Source organism: Colius striatus, chromosome 1 (assembly GCF_028858725.1).
Source record: "Colius striatus isolate bColStr4 chromosome 1, bColStr4.1.hap1, whole genome shotgun sequence".
Classification (NCBI taxonomy): Eukaryota; Metazoa; Chordata; class Aves; order Coliiformes; family Coliidae; genus Colius; species Colius striatus.
Window position 1 is genome coordinate 24027786 of NC_084759.1, and position 20963 is coordinate 24048748.

At 33.7% G+C, this 20963-nt stretch overlaps 1 protein-coding gene across 15 annotated transcripts in view; it reads left to right on the top strand.

Moving 5' to 3' along the window:
- The window catches only part of NBEA (neurobeachin), a 499798-nt gene that overhangs the window by 230165 nt on the left and 248670 nt on the right, over positions 1-20963 (top strand). For all 15 annotated transcript variants that reach the window (XR_009818508.1, XM_061993741.1, XM_061993751.1 and 12 more), the window contains one exon: positions 12962-13023. Coding sequence is in view for 14 of the 15 variants with exons in the window: in XM_061993741.1 (XP_061849725.1) it covers positions 12962-13023 (62 nt within the window). In the remaining variant the exon portion in view is untranslated. The remainder of the gene's footprint in view (positions 1-12961; positions 13024-20963) is intronic.

The window sequence follows — 20963 nt, forward strand, 5'->3', positions numbered from 1 at the left end:
ATCAAATAACTTTATATTGTTATAGGCTTTGAAAGTTGATTGTCATGGTGAGGATGTTTTTGTGTATTTTCTTTTTTTGCTTTCTGAATTTCTGCAAGTAATTTGAAAAATTTAGTATTAACCATGAAGAAAACAATAGGTAATTTTAAAAATAAGGCACAAAACCCCTTGAAATCCTCCAGTGGATATCATTTAAATTGATTCTACTGATTGAAATTCTATCTACACATGTTTTAATCCCTTCATAAAGAAGAAAAAAAGTTCTTGAATTTCAAATGGCTATTTATAGGCTTATAAGAAATTTGTTGTAAGAAATCACATATGATTAACTCTTAGTCTTCGCAGTATACTCATGTTTCTGCAAACACTTGGGTACTGAAAATGTTTCTTTAAACATCAATGAGTCACATACACAAGGAGAGAATAAAGAGAACAAGTTACCCAGAAGTCTGAATAGTAGGAGCAAAGAAATGATGAAAGGTTAAATGGATGTTCAGATTTGCCTACTGATTTACATGTACTCCAGCAGAGTCAAGTTTCAAAGCTTCGTGACTTCCACATTGCTTTTCAAAATATGCTACTAGTGACAAGACAGATCCCAATACTGTCATACAGAGGAGAAACTGAAAAGCAAGTGCCACAGCAGAGGTCTCTGTTATTTATCCATAGTGAAATGCTTAAAGTGTAATGACCCTCACACCCATTGCAGAACATTTTTTTTCATAATATTCCTTCATAATGCTTTCAAAGGGGTATCATTACAAACAGCAGAAAGCACACGTTCGTTTGATTTTGAAAATTTAACTCTTGAATTACTGAAGTTCCTTTGTGCAGAAGTAGGTTCTGAAACTATGTTTAACATGGCAGGAAACATAGATCGGAGATCCAGATAGCAGCTAGGAAACAGATAGCATCTGGCACCTTTTTGAAAGTAAACCTGCCAATAATTAATTACACATACGAACCACTCTATCCTTGCCTAATGAATTGGACACTTACTGAGATGTATGAGACTATGTAACTGGGGTTAACTGCTCATGCCCCTTCCATTGCCTTTGGCTTGTGTGGTCTCAGTATAACTTAAGAGTAAAAATTGTTGTTGGCACCCAGGCTGTGTCCATGTAACAATTATCATTGTTACATCAATTAATAAAAATATCTTTACAATCCAAAATGCATGGAGTTCTTGTTAGGCAGAAACTGGGGATGGTTGTTTTGCTTTGCCAGTGGAGAAAAAAATGACTGAAAACGTTAGAATAATTGTGAAGTTTACAATCAACTACATATATTCAACAGAAGAATTTAAGAAAGTGCAGTGTTTAAAAAAAGATAAACATTTGCTCTCAGGAAAACAAAAGTTGGTTTTGCTGAAAAGAAGCTTTGAAAGTTATCCTTGAAAATACAGAATCCAAGAATTCACTGTATGTTTGAAGTTACTAAGTTACCATTGAAAGTGCTACTATAGAAGTTATATTATTCCAAACCAAACAATACCAGTTGCTGTTCTTTTAAAGCACATAAAGAAATACCCAAAATACTGGAGCCTTTAAAGAGCAAGAAAAGCAGTTGGTTTCGGTCCTCGAGTCTGACTTACCTTCAGCAGTACTGACACTTTCTCACAAGTTTCTTTTTCAAGCTGTTTCTTTTTCAACTGTATTCCAGTTGCAGGCCATAAGGCCCAGAAAGGACTAATCTTTTTGCCTTCAGATTCTAGAAGAATATCCCACAGATGGCTTTAAGTTCTTTTTTTGTCTTAACACCACCCAAGTCAGATGTCTCTCTGTCTTCCTTTTTGTTGTAACTTTCAGCTTTCATTTTCTTTTTTTCTCTTTTTTTTTAATAAGTTTGCATCCTACTACAAAAATAATAGAAAGAGATCTATTTTACATTATTTTGAGGAATATTTTTAAAGATTATTGAGAAAGTTAACACATACAGGCACTACTATAACATAGCCTGTAGGTGGACTCATCATATCAGGTATACAGCCGTGCACATGGTAACACCGGAATAAGTTGTACTATTTTTTTTTTCAGAGCAGCCACCTTTTTCACCCTTATTATTTTCTCCTCTACTGTCCAAGTCCAAAGAAAAACGAGGTGGTATGCCAAAAAAGTATTCAGTATCTACAGGATGTTCATGCTGTGACTGAAGCTCCCCACAGGCAGAGGTTCTCTGGTTCCTATTCCACTTAATTCATCATTCAGAACTCAGTGGGGGACTCTGCCTGATTTTGGACTTGAAATAGGCTGGTATTTGCCCCACCCTTGGTCCTCTAAAGACTTAAAAAGGGAATCAATCTACTTTATTATCCCAGCAATTCCAGAGAACTACCTAACTCTGATAAACTATAGGGTGCAAATAACATCTCTGTATTGGATTTGACCCTGAAAGATGTATTTCTCATGAGGCATAGTCTAATATTTCTCCATGTAGCCAGAGCTCTGTGTCCAAGTTCTTCACAAAACTAATCTCATTAGAGCTGATCACAGTTTCTCCTTCTATATTCCTTATTATTATTCCTTATATTAACTCTGTATCTACTTATCACCCAAATTGAAACCAAGTGACCAAGTTTACAAAACTTCCTTACTTGTCCTAGTTATTTGAAGGCATTTCTGCAGTTCGTCCTATTGGATATGGATGTGCTTGTTTTCTTTCCTTCAAGGCATAAACATAGAATATTCCACAAAAATTCTTGAATCGATCAGCTTGGGAAATTATGACACTTGAATCTTAAAAATGTATCTATTTGTAGAGTCCTTTGCTTTTGATAGAGAAAAAAGTTAATAACATAAACATTAATGAACCACAAATCTTGATTTATCTAGATGTTAAGAGATTCTCTGTAGACCTGGGATTAATTTTACAAGGACTAAGAAAATATATCATTGCTATATTCAGTCAAATTTTGTGTTAAAATTTACCTTCCCACAAAAAAAAATCAACCCTGCTAAATTATATTGTCTTAGGTCTCATTTTTGTCTTGGTATGTGGAATTTTATGATCCAATCTGTTTATACAAATAGTGATGTTGTCTGTGGAGATTTTTTTGTAAAGGGAAAGCCTCATGCTGAAAGAACTTGTCAGACAACAGAGATAGTTGTGATATGTCAAATTAAGATGGCAAAGTGATGTCAAAGCAGGTCTGGGGAGAGCCCATAACCATGTTACTGTCAAGTAAATAAAGAAAACTGAAACACAAGAAATATAAGTTATTTCAAGAGGTCTGTGACTGTGATATGATTCTGTGTTTTGAGAGGCACTGTTTTAGAATGATTACCGTTTGTCAGTAGCGCTTCAGGAAAGGAGCAAGTTCTGATGGCTGCCAACTAAGATCAGCAAAGTTCATAGAGATGGAAAATGGTTTTATTTTCCCTTGTCATTAGATTCTCAGAAAATAATTACCATCTAAACAAAACATTGGTTCACCAACAAGTTGCTCAACTAGATAAAAAAATTAGCTGCTGTGTGATGCTACTCAGGAGATCACGCCTAGTTAAAATAATGGTCATCTTGGCCTTAGAAGTTAAAGGTCTTAGAAGTTTAAATAGCTGCATGAGTTCTGTGAAGTTTTGTTATACTTCCTATTTGTAGCTGTAATGGTTCATTCACTGATCTCTCAGTATGGCCCCAAGGTTGCAAAGAGAAAGAATATAAGGAAGTAAGGAGGATCAGTAAAGGGTAAGTGGTTTTCCTGCTGTGCAGCTTATCCTTTTCTTGCCTTCTTCTTTTGTCATTCACTGTGCACACATTTCAGTTGTGTCATGCCATGATGATAATATTCTCCCTAACAATAGCAAAGAACATTTACATAGACCTAAAAGGTAGTAGTAGAAAGAATGAAACAATCAGCAATTCTTATGTTTAAAAAAAACCAAAAAAAACAAAAAAAGAAACAAGCACAGAAAATAGGGCATCAAATAGGAATATGTTATGGACTGAAGCTAAGAATTTGATAAATTTCAAGAAAAAAAGAAAATTGAGCAATGCCTCTTCAGGGAAAACCTAATATTCTAGAGACTTTCGTTTTGGATCTTACTTATGATCCATCTTGTGTGGGATGTCACGTTTGACAGTTGTAGAAAGAACTGGGAAAGTTTCTTGAGGTGAAGAGAAAGCATCATAGGTGTAGGAAAGGTATAAACATTTGCTTGTGGTAGTGAGAGAAATTAATGTTCTGATTTCTGTCTGTACACTTGTCCAAGTTTCAACTGGGACAGAGTAAATTTTCTTAGATGGAATAGTTTTGCTTTGGCTTTAGTATGAGAATAATGTTGATAACTTATTGATGGGTTTAGTTGTTGCTAAGTGGCATTTATATCAAGTCAAGGATTTTTTAGCTTCTCATGCCCTGCAAGCATGAAGGCTGAAGGGATACAAAAAGCTGAGAGGTAACACAGCCAGAACAGCTGACCTAAACTGTCCAAAGGAATATTTCATAACATATGAGATCATACCCAGCATATGAACTGTGGGGAATTGACCAGGATGTCACTACTCGAGGACTGACTGAGCACCAATCAGCAGGTAGTGAGCCATTGCATTATGCATTGTTTATCTCGCATTGTATTCTCTTGTTATTTTCCTTTTTGTTACTACTATTACTGCTATTGTATTTATTTATTGTTATTATTTCAATAATTAAACTGTTCTTATCTCAATCCACCATTTTTACTTGGCTTTGGTTCTCCTCCCTCCAGGGAGAAGTGAGCTAATGGTTGCATAGTGCTTAGCTGTTGGCTGGGGTTAAACCACAACAATAATTTTTTGAATATCATTCACTGTGGAGGTAATTCTTCCAAAGTGTATTTCCTGTAACACACATTTGCAAGCGGGTGAAGGACTGAGAAAAAAAGAGGAAGGAGGGATAGACATTTCTTGATTTAAATAAAAAAAAAAATTGATGGATAAATAAAACATAAAATCTCAGAAGAGGGTTTTTTTCACAGATGCATTGAGTATGTGGCAACTCCAGTTGTTTTCATTTATTAATTTTTCTATAAATTTAGTCACAAAAATAACAACTTGATCAGGAAAGGAATTGCATCCTGACAAACTATTACATGGTAGGGGAGTTGGACTAGATGATCTCTAAAGGTCCCTTCCAACCCTACCTTTCTATGATTCTGTGACAACACTAGAAAAGTCTTTTAACTTTTCACATTATAAATTATTTTTCTTCTGTTTGGTTTAGTTGTTTTTGTGGTTTTTTTACTCTATTGAGTAAAACATCCAGGGCAGCAACTCTGGCAGCAATTTAGTCAGAACTTGGAGCCACTTCACTGAGTAATATTACAAGATAAAGGGGGAAATCAGAAGATTTCAGGATCACATTTTAATTTTCACAGTGAACTGTTGGGTATCTGGAAAAAAAAAAAAAGGAATGGTTTTCATTGAGATTCTTTCTAGTTTTGTGTTTTACAGAACCTCTGTCTTAGTGCAGTTTATTTTTTAGTTCTTCCAGGCCTCCATGAAAATAAAATGTTTAAAAGTTACTCAAGTCTACCTGAAACTGAAGTAAACTTCAACAGAAAAACAATAGTTTAATTTTATAGACATTTCAAGATTCAAGTTGTTTCAATTGAACTGCATTACAGGGAACTCATTGGTTTAGTTGTTTAGACTCATTGTCTAGAAGAGGACTTTAGAAGAGAAGGAAACACATTTTGTTTCCAAATTAAATTCTGGTGTGTAATTAGTATTATATATAAAAAAAAAATCTACTACGCTTAAATTTAACAGATTTTTTTTTTATAATTAGCATTTGTTTAGTATTCTTTTATATGAAAAGAATGATTTTGTGTTTTTAAAGGTATTTTGAATTGAGCTCATGAGGCACTGATAGAAATGTTACATCTGTTTTGATATAGCAATTAGATAAGCATATTAGTTTACTACATCACAACAAATATTTGAAAAGCAAAAGACTGACTGTTGCCAAGAAAAAAATAACCATAGGTGCTAAATGAGGAACTGGATCAGTTATTAAAATCTTTGTGAGATATTAAACTGAACAGTGGAAATGGATTTTATTTTATGTATTAAGTGATCTCCAAGTCATTCGATGAATGAGAATTTGTGCTTCCTATTAACAATTCTGGAAAACTGACAAAATTTCCAAACATTGGTAGAAGGCTAGACTCTTCGGAGTAATGTGACACCAGCATCAGTTTTGTCAATGTCATTACAGCTCATGGGATCACTGTGTAAAGTCTGTAATTTTTAAAAGTAAATCATGTATACATTGTAATAAATCCTCTCTCTGTGGGTATGCTTTCAAGGGTTTTTGCCATTCTGTGATTCCATCTGGATATTTTATAGTCCTCATTTAGATTCCTTTTTAGTAACTGCAGTGGTGAAGAAGTATAGGTTTTCTTACTTCAGTAAAATAATTCAAAAACTGTTACATAACTGTCTTATTTCCAAATATTCTCCGAATATTAAGATCTGTTTTGTTTTACAAATCTGACAAAGGGATAAACCTTTTTTGTTGGCTTTGAACAAATTAAAATATATTTTTTGTGTTGATCTATCAGTGTTTATTTGAGGTGTTTATCTCAAGATATGAGTTCTGAAGATTCCAGATAATATTTTAAAGGTATTTCAATTGATAACCTGGATTATACCCTTCCCAGATTTTCGGCTAACAGATATAAAGAATATTGCATATGTTGTGCAGTGTCTTTCACCATACAAAAATCTTATAACTGTCTTGATCAACTATGAAAGCACTGAGTCAAATTCACATTCATTGTGTTTTTCTGTGTCATTCTTCTTGGTAAAGGAGACCTACCCACACAAAGAATGGTCTGAAGTACTAATACAGCCATCCTTCCTGGTCCCTAGAGTTGGTGATAATGTTGTGGTCTGCCACTCAAGACTGCAGAAGGGAGTTGTCAAATAACCATGACTGTTATTCTAGTGAGTTGTGATTTTTAGAATAGCATTTCCTTTCATCCAGTAAAAGTGGTGTAATAATTTTAGAACATGGCTGTGATTTTCATCTGCAGACTTTCTGCAATTCCTGAACATTTGCCAGTCTTTGCTGTTCATAAACTAAGATCATTAATGTAATTTAAATGTCTACAAAATACATATGTATGGTTCTAAAACTAATTCTGAGTGTAAACTTACAAAACATTGCATTCTGTTTAATACATGTCCTTTTTTTCCACCTAATAATTCTTTTGCTTTGAATAAGAACAGCTATTTCCGTTAATAATTTACATACTTAGCATCTACTTTCAAAGTTTTCACCTATCTTTATTTTACTCTCCATAATACCCTTTTCAGATCTGTAACAAACTCATCAGCATAAAAACACTGAATTGAATCTAGCTTTCTCTGAATTACAACATATGACAGGAGGGAATAATGTAGATCTCAACTATCCAAGTATCCAATTATCAAAAAATAAATCCTAAGTTTATTTCTTTGATTCTAAGATGGATTTAGCAATATATTTCAAGAAAACATGAAGATTTTGCTGGTGGAAGAAAGACATTTTGCAAGAATAACTAAATTTGATGGAAAACTCACCTTTCCAAACAAAATATCATCATCCTTTTTTCACTAGTACTGTTGCAGTCAAAACATGGTTTAGTTTCTATCACCAGCTTGAACTGTCCTTGAAACTTTGTTGTGTCATTCCTAACAAATCTTCACAGGATATAAGGGAATAGTCTATAACGAGTGATGATTACAGGTGGAAATTTCCGACTTTGTTTCTTGGCACAGAAGGCAGTATAGGTGATGGTAAGTAACTGTAGTGAACAATTTAAAGCAATACAGTTTTATTTAAAGTACATGAAAAACTATATCAGTAGGAAATACAATTAAGTGACCTTACAAAATACAACTTAAAAAGGAGTTTTTTCTGAAAGAGTTTTTGTCTAGTTTTAGGAACTTATGGTCATTCCTTAAATACATTTTATGCATTTTTATGTGCTTATGTCATAAGCATTTTTTTCTATACAAAGTTCCTGTAGTTTTGACATTGTACAAGAGTGAAAAGGCCAAGTTTCCTGTATGAACTGGATTAAATGGATTAAACTTTCTCAAGCTTTTTATTTAGCCATGCTTGAGACTTTCAGATAAGTAAAAGCTATAACTGAGTGAAAGATTTCTGCAGGCTTTAAAGTACAGTTAATTGCATCTTTTCTTCTAAGTTGGACATAAGATATAAAAACATTTAACTTTTGTTTTTGCTAATATTACAATTGATTCCAGTTCCAATCAGGGTTTATATTGAGACAAAGTAAAATCATTGAAAGAAAATGCAGGCAAACCTTGATAAAGACCAGATGAAATTGTAGTGGTATTCAGTTAGGCTAACACACACATTGTATTAATAATAATAAAAAAGAAGTTCAAAACCATGATCTTACTTCATAAGGATTTTTTTTTTAAATTGATTTTATCAGCCTACTTTATATTTCTTCAAAATAGAAATTCACACTGACTAGTGCAGCATGGCAACTTTAAGACTTTGAACCCATGACTTCATTAATGCCACAGGCATGACTAAAATAGTGTAGTTGAAATTAATCTTTTTTTAGACATTCATAAGTCATAATGAAAAGAAATAATTAGCATATCTTTGGGCCAACAGAACACTGGAAAAAGAAGTCAAGTAAACCAGAGCATTTCAAGATAATTGCCAGGCATACATCATTTATTCCAGATTAGCCAAGGTCACGCACTTGATGCTCCCAGCTTTTGCATCCATATATGTGGTCATTGTTGCCATCAAATTGCTGAATTTTGATGGCTATATTTAATAGACTCAGAATAAACCATGAAGAAAAGTACTAAGAACAGCAAGTAGTCCATTCAGTTAAAGAATGACCTTTTTAACCTTGCTGTATGCAGGAAATATCCACTTGGATTGTAGTAATTACGTTAGCTTCCTTAATGGCATTTGATACAGATGGTATAGGAAGAACTTATCTGCAGCTGAAGAATGCAGGCAACAGTTTTAGTTTGAATTGAGAATACTTTTTCTCATTGAAGTTAAGTGGTGGCAGAGAAGGGAACTGAAAATAGATCTGTGTACTCTCCTCAATCAGAGAAGCCATTATTTTTCAAAATATAATTTTTATTTCTCATTATGTTATAACTAATTAAATTTTAAACACTCTAAAAGTCTCTGTTACTATCTGCAAAACAGTAAAGAGGGAGAATCAATGCAGTTGTTAGTGCATTTGGAACTTTGAAAATTATCTTTATTCTGATTTGTGCTACAAGTTGTATTTTTTTAGGGAGATACCTCAACTTGTTCCTATCTTCTCATAAAATGGGAGCAGGGCATTGTCATCCTTTTTTTTGCTTTTGTCTGTTAGAATATATACTGTCTGCTGAGAGAAATCATGAGACTGGAACATCTTTCATATGAAGAAAGGCTGTGGGAACTGGGGCTGTTTAGTCTGGAGAAGAGGAGGCTGAGGACAGATCTTATTAACATTTATAAACATCTAAAGAGTGGGTGTCAGGAGGTTGGGACATCCCTTTTTTCTATAGTAGATAGTAACAGGAAAAGGGGTAATGAGATGAAGCTGGAACACAAAAAGTTCCACTTAAATATAAGAAAAAACTATTTCACTGTTCAGGTGAGGGAGCCCTGGCACAGGCTGCCCAGAGGGGTTGTGGAGTCTTCTTCCTTGGAGGTCTTCAAGAGCCACCTAGACATGTTCCTATGTGACCTGATCTAGGTGGACCTGCTTCTGCAGGGGGGTTGGACTAGATGATCTCTAAAGGTCCCTTCCCACCCCTACCATTCTATGATTCTATGATTTTAGTGCCTCTACCAAGCCAAAAGCAGTAAGGCAATTCACAGAACCTGGACTTTCTAGAACAGAAGATGATGGAAATTTAAAATCCAAAAGAGTATTTAAATGATATATTTTCTGGTCTATGTAGGATAAGTTAAACAGAAGAGGAATAGTGATTCTTCCCTAGCTCACTCCTACAGTGTTTGATTATGTGGGTTCTTCATAAGCCAGAGGTTGCATTCTGACCGCTTTTCTGAATAGGCAGATTAGGTCTGATCTGGTTTTAACGTTCTCTACTATTGAATCCACAACAACAGCTCTGACATTAAACTCTGTCAGATTAATTGTGTTTTTTGTAATAGGAAAGAAAAATCTTTATTTATTTCAAATCTTAACTGCTTAGGCAGGAATAAGCACAAATGGGAAGAAGCACAAGGGACATAAAAGTAGAGCCCTTGACAGCTGACAAGGAGGAAATGGAGCATACATTGGAGGGCACACACTTTATCTTAATATTTGAGTGGAAAGAGTCCCTGAAGTCAGTGTAGGAGGCTGATAAGCAAGAAACTTACGATGTGAAATGACCTTGCTATGAATGTTTCACGTTTCTCTATTCTGTTTTACTTGAAGGAAAATATTGTATGAATACATAAAGGTGAAGTATTTGTTTCTATTTTCTCCTTTCTAGCCATCAAAATGCATGGGTTTCCCCATTTTCTGTCATGGCTATTCCCATTTTTGCTTACTTAGAGTGCTGCACACTTTATTTCTGTTGTAGTCTGAGCTCTCAGCAAAGGATAGTCCTTGTATCCGTCTTTGACACCGTGAACTTCTTTATAAAGCTTTCACCTTCCTCTGTATTTCCAGAGGTGAGAACTACAGTCTTTAACATAGGTATTTGTTTATTTTTGACATGAAAACTAGTCTCTTAGAATGTCAGGTTTAGAATACAACTGGTTATGAGAGGTGTTAGTGGCAATTATCAATGGGTTGTTTTATCAGCAGGTAATTATAGAAGTGGTTACAACTAATGGGTGTACTGATGGGCTAATCAGATATTGGTTCTGTATCATGTTCTCTCTTTTTCTGAATTTCGCCAAAATCAGTTTGATTCTCCATTCTGATGCTAGAATGCTAGATCAAATCTTGCAGTCAATTAGACGTGATATACAAAAATTATCCAGTGATGTCCAGACTGAGAAAAAACAACAATTTCTGGTCAGATGACCACTTTATTCAAGGCTGTTTACTCATCAGGCTGTTAAAAAGTTAGATATTTTTATTTTTAAAATATTATTTTAAATAGAAAATTTTTCATTTAGCTAACTGTGACTATGAGAGTCCTTTTTCATTCTCTATACAGCATTTATGTTATTAAGATTAGGTCATTATTGTTATCAGGATGATAATTAAAAGTATTTATCCTAGCTTTGTGCCATTTTAGACATGTTTTTTTTGCTCAGTGCTCTAAACTTCTAATTGTCTTTAAAGAGTATATTTTACATTGATTTTTCTTTTCTATTTGAAAACCTGGTGAAGATAAAAAGAAATTACTGCTGCTATTTAAGCTTTGTTAGGTAATTTAATTGGGTTTTAATTAGTTTATTTTTCATAGCTGATTATGATACTTAGTCTGGATACATTTGTTCTTTTGTTGTAAAATTAGAAGTTAAATATATGTACAGATTTTAGAAGACTGTAGCATGGGAATGTGTTTCTACAAGTATTCTTTTGACTTGATCATGTTTTAATACACCTAGGGTTTGATTTTGAAAGATGATAAGTGAGTGTATGACAGAAACGGCTTGTTTTGTTTTGTTTTACAGAATATTAGATGTATTCATAATAAAGCAGAGAACATTCTATGATAAAATATTTTATATGTCTGTGCTACCTTCATTGGCTTAAGTGTAGAGTTCAGTCTTATGTTTGGATTTTCTTTGTCAGCTTTCAAACAGTGAAGGTAGCCTGCAGGTGATAAATATCCCATTAATCTTTGTGATCCTCTAGCACTTGAGCATGAGAGTAGCTGATCAATTACAGCAATTGTCTCCCTAAATGAGCTTTGCACATCTGTCTCTTATTTCATTAGTTAACTGTCTGCTCATATATCTGATAGAATGGAATCCTAGCGGCTTCTTACAGCTTGTTCTGTATTACTATACAATAAGGATTGGGTTGTTAGCAAAATGGGCACAAAAGAGTATTTATCCACTATCTGCAATAAATATACATGCTATTGTGTAGGAGTGCTTTTGTCTCTAATCGCTGTTTGTAGAAAACTACTTAAAGCACATCAGTTTGCTTTTCAGCTTCTTATTTAGTCCTTAGCCATAAGCTTTATATTTGTGAATTTATCATTTTTATAATACAACCAGTGTGCTTTCATGCCCTAAGCCATCATATCAATGTTTATATTATTTTAGATAACAGAAACTAACATATATAAAGTTAACAGTAGCAATATGATTTCCTCCTTGACTCTTTACAATGCATCTTTTAAATATTTAGATACTAGAGCCTTCCATCAGAAAGTCAATTTGCATTTCCAAAGCTGAAAACAAACAGTTACAATAGTGGCCATGTTATTAAGTATTGATTATTTAAGTACAAAGTAATCAGTAACAGTTACACTGCACAATTCAAGGTTTAGGAAACACAATGTATAATTTATGAGTTATAATTTTAATAAAAATAAGATTTCACGTAATGCTTCCTTTATTAATATTCAAGTTTTTTATTACAGGAAAATCAATTACCACATGAAAATGAAAATAAATTCTAAGTAGAGGTTTTACTCTCTACCTGTTAATATCTGATCAGTTTATTCTTGAGAATTTACAGGATTTAATAATCAAAGATTGTTTTCATATATCGAATTGTTTGAGATTATATTTATTTCTTTAACTGAATAATGAACTAAGCTACATGCCAAAAACACATAATTGGAAAACATTCAGTCCTGAACCTGATATAGATTATTCCAGGTGATTCTTTGATGCTTTGTGAACATTTGAGTATGTTTGAATCTGAAGTTCTGAGATCATTGCGCTTGAAACTGTTATTTCAGTGAATTTGAGTGATAAAACATATACATTAGAGATATTTTATGGAATTTATGAAACTGTGGAGCTATAATAACTAGATATCTCCAATCTTTTAGATTCACTTTTGACTATTTATTGCAGGTCTGGTTTGTATGAAGTCAAGTACTTCAGTGGTTGAACTTGTTATGCTGCTTTGCTCACAGGTAAGACATTTTCTGGATTTAATTGTATCAGTTTCTTTGCATAGTATTGGACTAATGCCAGCCTAAGAATTGTATTTTGCTGCTTGTTTTATTCTTCCATTTCAGTATAAGAATATACAAATTAATCTCTTCTGGTAGCATATAAATTGTAGGGGTTTTTTTTAATACATTCAATAGTTTTTCTGTATTCACAGGGTATACAATGTATATTTGCATTCGTTTTGTAAAAGTGAATGGATTTACATTATGCACTTTCTCTGTGTATGAACTCCCTTTCAAGACAGTTCTTACTTAGAACACATAAATGAGATAATGTTGTCATAATTTTTCATAATTATTATAATGTTGAAATCTTTGTTTGAATTAGCAGTTTTTAAAAACCTTACTTTGTGGTGTCATTATTACTTTTGATGTACATGACATAACTTATTGGATATTTTAGATAAGTGTCAATATATAAGGAGCAGAGGAGCATTGTTTAGGTAGTCCTCAAAACTTGGCAGAAGCAGAGTATTTCTATTTACAAGATGCAATGGTTAATTATTGCTTTTTCAGTATAGCAGTAATAGGTTTCTCAGAAATCTGAATCAACAATTTTGAATTGCTTTCACAAGTAAAATATTCAAACCTAAAATAATTCCTCATACCATTTGGATTGTCTATATATAAATTTTAATGTTATTTATTTTGAAAGAAGTGTTATTGGCTAATTTCATATGTATAACTCGTTACTATCAGTTTAAAGTAAAGGCATTTTAGGAACAAACATTTTAGAATTTTGCTCAATTTCTAAACTATAAGAAAAATATGATAGGATAACAGATCCAAATAACTTCACAAGTTTTTACATTTCTCTGAAGACTTATTAACAGCATTTCATTTACCAAGTTCCCCACAGATTTATAATACCAGTTAAACTCAAAACAAATTGCTATATAAAATACCCAGGTTAACTCATTGTATTATTACCAATGAAAATAACTTGTTTGTAGCTTTACTTGACCATTCACTGCTGCACATTGAGAACATGTGTACTGAAAACAAATTCATTTGTAGGAGTAACTGAAAGGCAGTTCTACTCTTGAGGAATCTGTCTGAAAATAATTAACACTTTCAACTGATTTGGGGGGAGGGGATTACAACTTACCTGCTGTTTGCCAGTCTGTAGGTTGCATTTCTTCAAGCTTGTGTCATAAGGAAATCATTAAATCTTGTTTTCCTTTTTTTTTTTTTTTCCCTTTTCCTTTTTCTGTTCTTCTCTTATCCAGAGTGGATATTGGTTAGGGAAAAGTAAAAGAAAAATACACCCCTGGCAGGAATCCTCAGCGGGGTTTGAACTTCAAACCTTCTCCAGCAGGGCACTTGAAAAATTTGTTACCTAATGGTTAAGTCCTGGGTTCCAGGAAAATTCCAAAAGATTCATTAAGGCTTTGGAGCAATATGTTCATGTCAAGCAACATTTTTTTTTTTTTTAACTTTTTATTTTAGCAGCTTTTAAAGCATTTTCATAAGGGAAGAAATAACTTACAGTCTTTTTCTTCCCTGGCCTTTGGGTTTACTGCAGTTCTCAGGAATAAAGTGAAATGTAGCATTAGGGTCTAGTGTCTTTGATGGCCTCATCATCTAATCATAGGTTTAACATTACTCATTTGCTGGCTCCAGGAATTCCTGCCATTAAGGGCCCTAGAGATGAAACTTTGCCTCAAATATTGATTGAAAGGAAGAGAGAGAAATTTAAGCTCTTTCTACAAAGCTTTTTCTTTAGTCATCGAAGTAAAGCTATGTAGCAAATGCAATTAAATCAATTTGTTATTTTTATTATATGTTATTCTTTCAAAATATTTTACTATTTTAAAAATAAGAGTAATTTTATACCTAAAATTATCTAAAGTGCCTAATCCTTTTAAAGTTTTGAATATTTATTCTTTTTCAGGAGTTTACTTGAGAGCTATTTTCCAGGTACTCAATTACTTGGGAATATTCCAGGCTTTTAGCTTTTATACCCCATCTGATACTTCAAGGTTGTTTCCTTATCTTCTAAATATGGAAGATTTTGTGTCCTGATGCCTATTTATTATTAAGTACTTCAGAAGCTTATGCTGTATCTATTGGTGATATATTTCTATGGGAATTTGTCAACAGGGGGCTGTAGTGATGTGAATTGCATTCTCCTCCCCCACTTTCTTAACTCCAGAAGTATTGCTTTTGTAAATTACATCTCCACATTATGTTTTGTTTAATCCTAAAGGTGTTCTAAACAATGAGATCTGTGATTCTGTTCATGTACAGGAAAACATAAAGATGTTTTTTTCTATTTACTTTTTTTAACTATTTGTCAAAAGAAAACATCAAGTAATTGCTAAAAAAATACTAATACATAAGATGGCTAGAAGATGAGAACGACAGATGAGCAAACATTGTAATCCAGCCTATAGCTGGCAGAATTTGGTATTGGGATCTTAGGAAATGCTGTTCACAGCAAATGAGGTTAACTCATTTCTATATAAAAACAGATAGATGGGTTTTTCTTCATGATAAATTGAGTAATATTAACTGTAGAGACTATATAAAGCACTGTAGTGTACCTAAGGCTTTTGCTCTTAACATGGATAAATCCTTTATATTCAAATGGAGTGACATTTTACAAATTACATGGGGAAATTTGAAACATGTCACTCCAAAGATAGATGATGGTATTAAAAACCTGTAGAAAGCACAATTTTGTTTGCACAGAATGGAGTACCTTTAGACATTGAAAAGGCCAGGGAAATGCAAAGTTTGTTTCCTTTTCATTTGCTGTAGCAAATTAGATGCTTTTATGCTCTTTATGTTGGAAATTCCATGTTAACGACCACAGATTAGCAACGATGTCAGATTTTTTTTTTTTCTTATCTGAGCTCCTGAGTAAAACCAACATTGCCAGCAGCTCATGTCCAAGGTATGGTCTAAATTTACATGAAATATCACATTACAAATGTCTGAAGGTACATGTCATGGATAATTCAGTTCATATGGGCAGGCTTTTAGACTCTGAGGGATATGCAATCAAGTCTTTCCCCCAAAGGAATTTGGAGTTTTCTGTGAAAAATACACTGTAAGTTTTAAAGGATCTGCTGTAGGGAAAGTGCATCATTTGTGGGTTTTTGGAAGAACTAAAAGTTCTACTCTTTATGTTTTCATAATCTCTCTCATACTAAAACTTACTTCCTTACATGCGTTTTATTTTTTCCTAGCATCACCCACTTCAGTAGATTAAAATTTAGGTTAATTTGAAGGCTTTCTTTATTTCTTATATAAACCAAAATCATACATCCAAGTACTTGAAATATATTCTGTCTAGATCATTGATAATAACCATGTAATGATTTTCACTTTTCACAAAATAGGCATTTTCATTTGGATTTAGTCTATTTTATCATAAAATGGATGAAGATATGTTGTTTGACAAGATCTGTGCCTGATTAGTTAGTCTTTGTTCCTCAGCCTAGCTGAGCATGTCACAGCTGTGTTGCTGTTGGAGCAGCAGATTTCTTCAATAAAGCATACAATTTTTTAAAAATACATTAATTTTTGCAGTGTAGTTCCTTGTTGCATCAGATTTAGGTTTCAAATACTTCTTCCTTATTCTTTCCTTTTTTTTTTTCCCCCCCCCTAGCTAAAACACCACAAGAGTTTCTAATTACTTCCAGATCTTTTGCAAATTTTTCTCTTTGGACATACAGCTTCTGCAGAAACTGAATGATGTTTTCCCAAAGGAGTTTTATCTCATGACGCTTGTATTTTTCTATATCTTATCTATTAATAGAGGAAATTATTTTTCTTAAACAGAAAATCCTGTCTTTGTATTTAAGTCATCTTACTACTTGACCCGTTTAAAAGTACAGCTATTATAATAGATAAGTGGTTACTTTAGGAAAAAAAAAAAAAACTATGTCATTTGTGATTGTAGAATGCATGTAAAATATCTGACAAATTTAATGATTTTATCATTTTCAATACGTCATTCGTTCTGTTGATTTTTCTTCCTTCCAAGTTGGAAGTTCCATCAAGACTGTAATTCAAGAGCCTTCAAAAGAAATATCAAAACTATAATGAAAATTATGTGCTTCTGAATCACTATGTTGATGTAAAGCTATCCGTTATAAATAGGATTTTATTAGATAAACTGTATGAAGAAAAGTGAGGAAAAGGATATACATAACCCGGAAATTACGTAAAACTAGCAATTAAAACCTTATAGAAGATTCTCAAATAAATGCTAACACGTAGTCCCCCTTATAATTAAGCTGTAAGTTTTTTACTTTCATGAAAAAATGTAAAACTTAAAGTGCCTTAAATAAAACAAAATATACTCAAAATATATCGACATCTTGACAATGTCAGTATGTAATTAATGGGTAAACTGACCTTCAGCAGAGCCTTTCAAATATTAGTTAACAGTGTGAGCCTCATGAGTTTTGTCTGTCCCTATTGTCTTATCTTTTAACCTGGAAACTTAGAAACTGCTTGGGCTGAATCCAGTCTGTTTCTCTTCATCACAGGCAGCAATTCAGTACATACTTAATCAAACAGATCTGTGAAGCATCTGCTCCCGTGCATCACAGTCCATAAAATACTTTCCACCACTTTGACACATGTAAAAAATAATAGTTGTATACTGCTACATGTACTATAGCAATCAAAACTATAAGATGGCAATATGGAACAGAAGGCAGGAAAGGGGAGGCAAATGACTGTATTGTCTCTTGTCCTAATTGGAAAGAAAACAGTTGAAACAATATCAAGAAATTAGTCCCACTCCAAGCAGAGGTGAGAAAATAATCAACCAACCATGCCAAAAATATCTGCCCTGCCAGTGCAAATTCAAAAGACATTCTCACTGGGGAAATCTGGTGGTAAGTTTAGCTCTGAGAATTTAGGAAGACCTATCAACCAGGCACTAGAGAGATTTCAGTTCACAGTAACACATGTAAATGTGCAGTCTGCCTCGAAGTGTGACATAGCTCTTGGGGTTCAGAAACAGACAGCTGCCTAACACAGACATCAAGCAGAAAAATAAATCCTTTTCTGGTCCCTACAGCTGGCCAGAAGAAATGCTGAAATGTGGGATTCATATAATGGAAACACAATCCATGCTTCTTAACACTAAATATACTCTATTCAAGGCTTTCTAAAAAAGTTTAAGTAGGACATCTCCAGCTCTTCTGTACAGTGCCTTAATAGCAAGCATCATCCTCACAGGTGTCTTACCAAGCTCCATCTTAAGACAGTGAGCTTTATTTCTATACCACAGTATTTTTCTAGTTTACATTTTAATTTTATGCATTATTAGAAACGTTTTGACTTTCATAATAAATTTATTTGTAATAATTTTGTATTTGTTTACACCCATTGGCAGTATTAGATTCAACTTGAATTATGCTTGTTGACCCTTATTTCCAAAGGTGTATATATGTATCCAAAGGTATTCCTATAGTTCTCATACTCCTTAATTTTTGTTTGGTAAGTGATAACTCTTTCAGACTAATTGTGAAAGTAGTGCACTCACAGAAGTGTTTGCTTTTTGTCTTATTGGCCGACTGTGGTAGGAAAGCTGTAGAGAAATTAAATAACAGCTGTTTCTCATTAATCTAAAGAACGATGAACCTGGGACTTGATCTACTTAGGAAACTAAGTCCCATATAGCTTCAGGAGTGAAATTAGGGTTGGTTGTGCAAATTCCTATGAAGGTGTAATTTTTTAATCTTCCTTTGTCCTTAACATTAAAAAATGATTTTTTTTTTTTTTTTTTTTTTACCTTTAGCCACATTTTCCCATTTATCCTCTTCGATTATCATAGAATCATAGAATGGTAGGGGTTGGAAGGGACCTTTGGAGATCATCTAGTCCAACCTCTCTGCAGAAGCAGGGTCACCTAGATCAGGTCACATAGGAACATGTCCAGGCGGGTCTTGAAGACCTCTAAGGAAGGAGCCTCCACAACCCCTCTGGGCATCCACTGTCTCTGTATATTTCTCGGTACCAATGCAACTAGGAGGAGACAATCATAGAATCATAGAATCATAGAATGGCAGGGTTGGAAGGGACCTTTAGAGATAATCTAGTCCAACCGCCCTGCAAAAAGAGGCCAGCTTAGGTCAGGTTGCATAGGAAATGCTGCATATCACATAACTGCAAAAATCTGAATTAAAATTTTGTTTAGAAGAGGAATACACATGGCAACACATGTACAAACATGCAGAAACTCATTGTTTCAGTAATCCATTTTTACAGCATATCTTGAAAACATTTGTTACAATAAAGTTCTGGATCTGCAACACTGCCTGTGTACTGCAAATTTTCTGACCCCATTGTTGTACCAGTGCAGATATTTGTAAGACTAACTCACAAATATGGCTGAAAAATTGTCAGTTGTTTGTTTCCTGGTTTAGTGGATTAAGCTGGTTGAGACTCTATTTTTAAATCTGCCAAAGCTACTCAAAGAGAAAGATTCAGGGTGTCAAATCTGGGATCAGAGAGGGGAAGAGAGTTGATGCCACTCATAGATAATTTTCATGGCCATAAACTGGGAAGTCAGATTTCTGCATGTAATGGAATCATGCTTTAGGCTGCAATTTCAGGAAAGAAAGGCAATTTGGCTATTGATGGGAGAGAAATAACTTTTAACCCCCCCAAAATTCCCACAGATTATCATATATTAGGCAAAGCACTAGAAAGGTATATAAAAATGTCAGTCATGTAGCTCCAAATTGAGGTTCTGTAACTTCACTTTTACCACAGGCTTAAATTTAGTGTCCATAAATAAAACTTTTGTGCTGAAGTGAGTACTTTCTCTAATATTGCCATCCTATTTGGACTATATAAGGATCCAGCAAGACAGAAACAACATTTCTACTCTGTCTTTATCCATTATCAAATATAGTACAGCTTAAACATGTATTTGTGTTCTGATCTTCATTTGGGGCTTCTCACAATCCAGAATATGACCTATACCAGAATAGAATGTTATACACAGTGTGATTTTAAAAACCAGAAATGGACCCCAGTACAAGCTACAAGGGAAGCAGAAAAAATTTTTCTTTACCTTTTTTTGGTCTAGAAATTAAGTGGTTTATTGAGGAGTTGTGGGGTGTGTGTGGTTGTTTCTTGGTTTGGGGTTTTTTTCTCCTCTGATGTTTCTCACTTACTTTATAGAATTCTGGATGTTTTCCAAAAGATGATCACTTTGTGTTGTCTTTTTTTTATGCTAAAGGAGCATCAGAGAATTTTCTTCATTAATTCCTTGTCCATGTGTGGAATGTCTTCCAGCCCAATCTCAGTCTTCATCTTTTAACCATCTGCTTCTGATAATCTTTCAAATGGAAGCCATCAATGTATTCTTTCCTACTTGTTGGACAATTTTACTTTATTCATTATTTTGTGAGATGTCTTTCCAGATGCCCATACACTCAGAAAACCATTTCTGTGTTTTATCTTTAGTGATAAGGGTCTCTTCAATATCTTACACCAGAGTCATCGTGGAACTTTTGGTCTTTTCTCTTGTATGTCCTTGTCAGAGTAGTTTTGTCAAAAAAATGTCAAAAAGTACATTTGTTACACATCAGTGAGATGCTGATCTTAACTACTTCTAGATTTCTGACAAAACAGAACCAGAAAACTAATTGCTTTCCCCATAGCTTTATATGGCAAAGTGTCTTCCCCTGACTTCTCTATTGTTACCTACAATTGAGAAGGTTCTTAGGTCAGAGCAAGATATCTAGAAAGTCAGCAGCAGTCAGCTGATATTTCTTAAAGGTCTGAGAAGGGGTGCAAAAGCTCGTTATTGGAGACTGTAATTATTAATAAATATACCATAGTTTTGAGGAGTTTCACCATATATCTAATGGAGACAATATGATGAGTAGTTTTCTACTCAAAAGGTCTTCTCTTTAATGACGCAT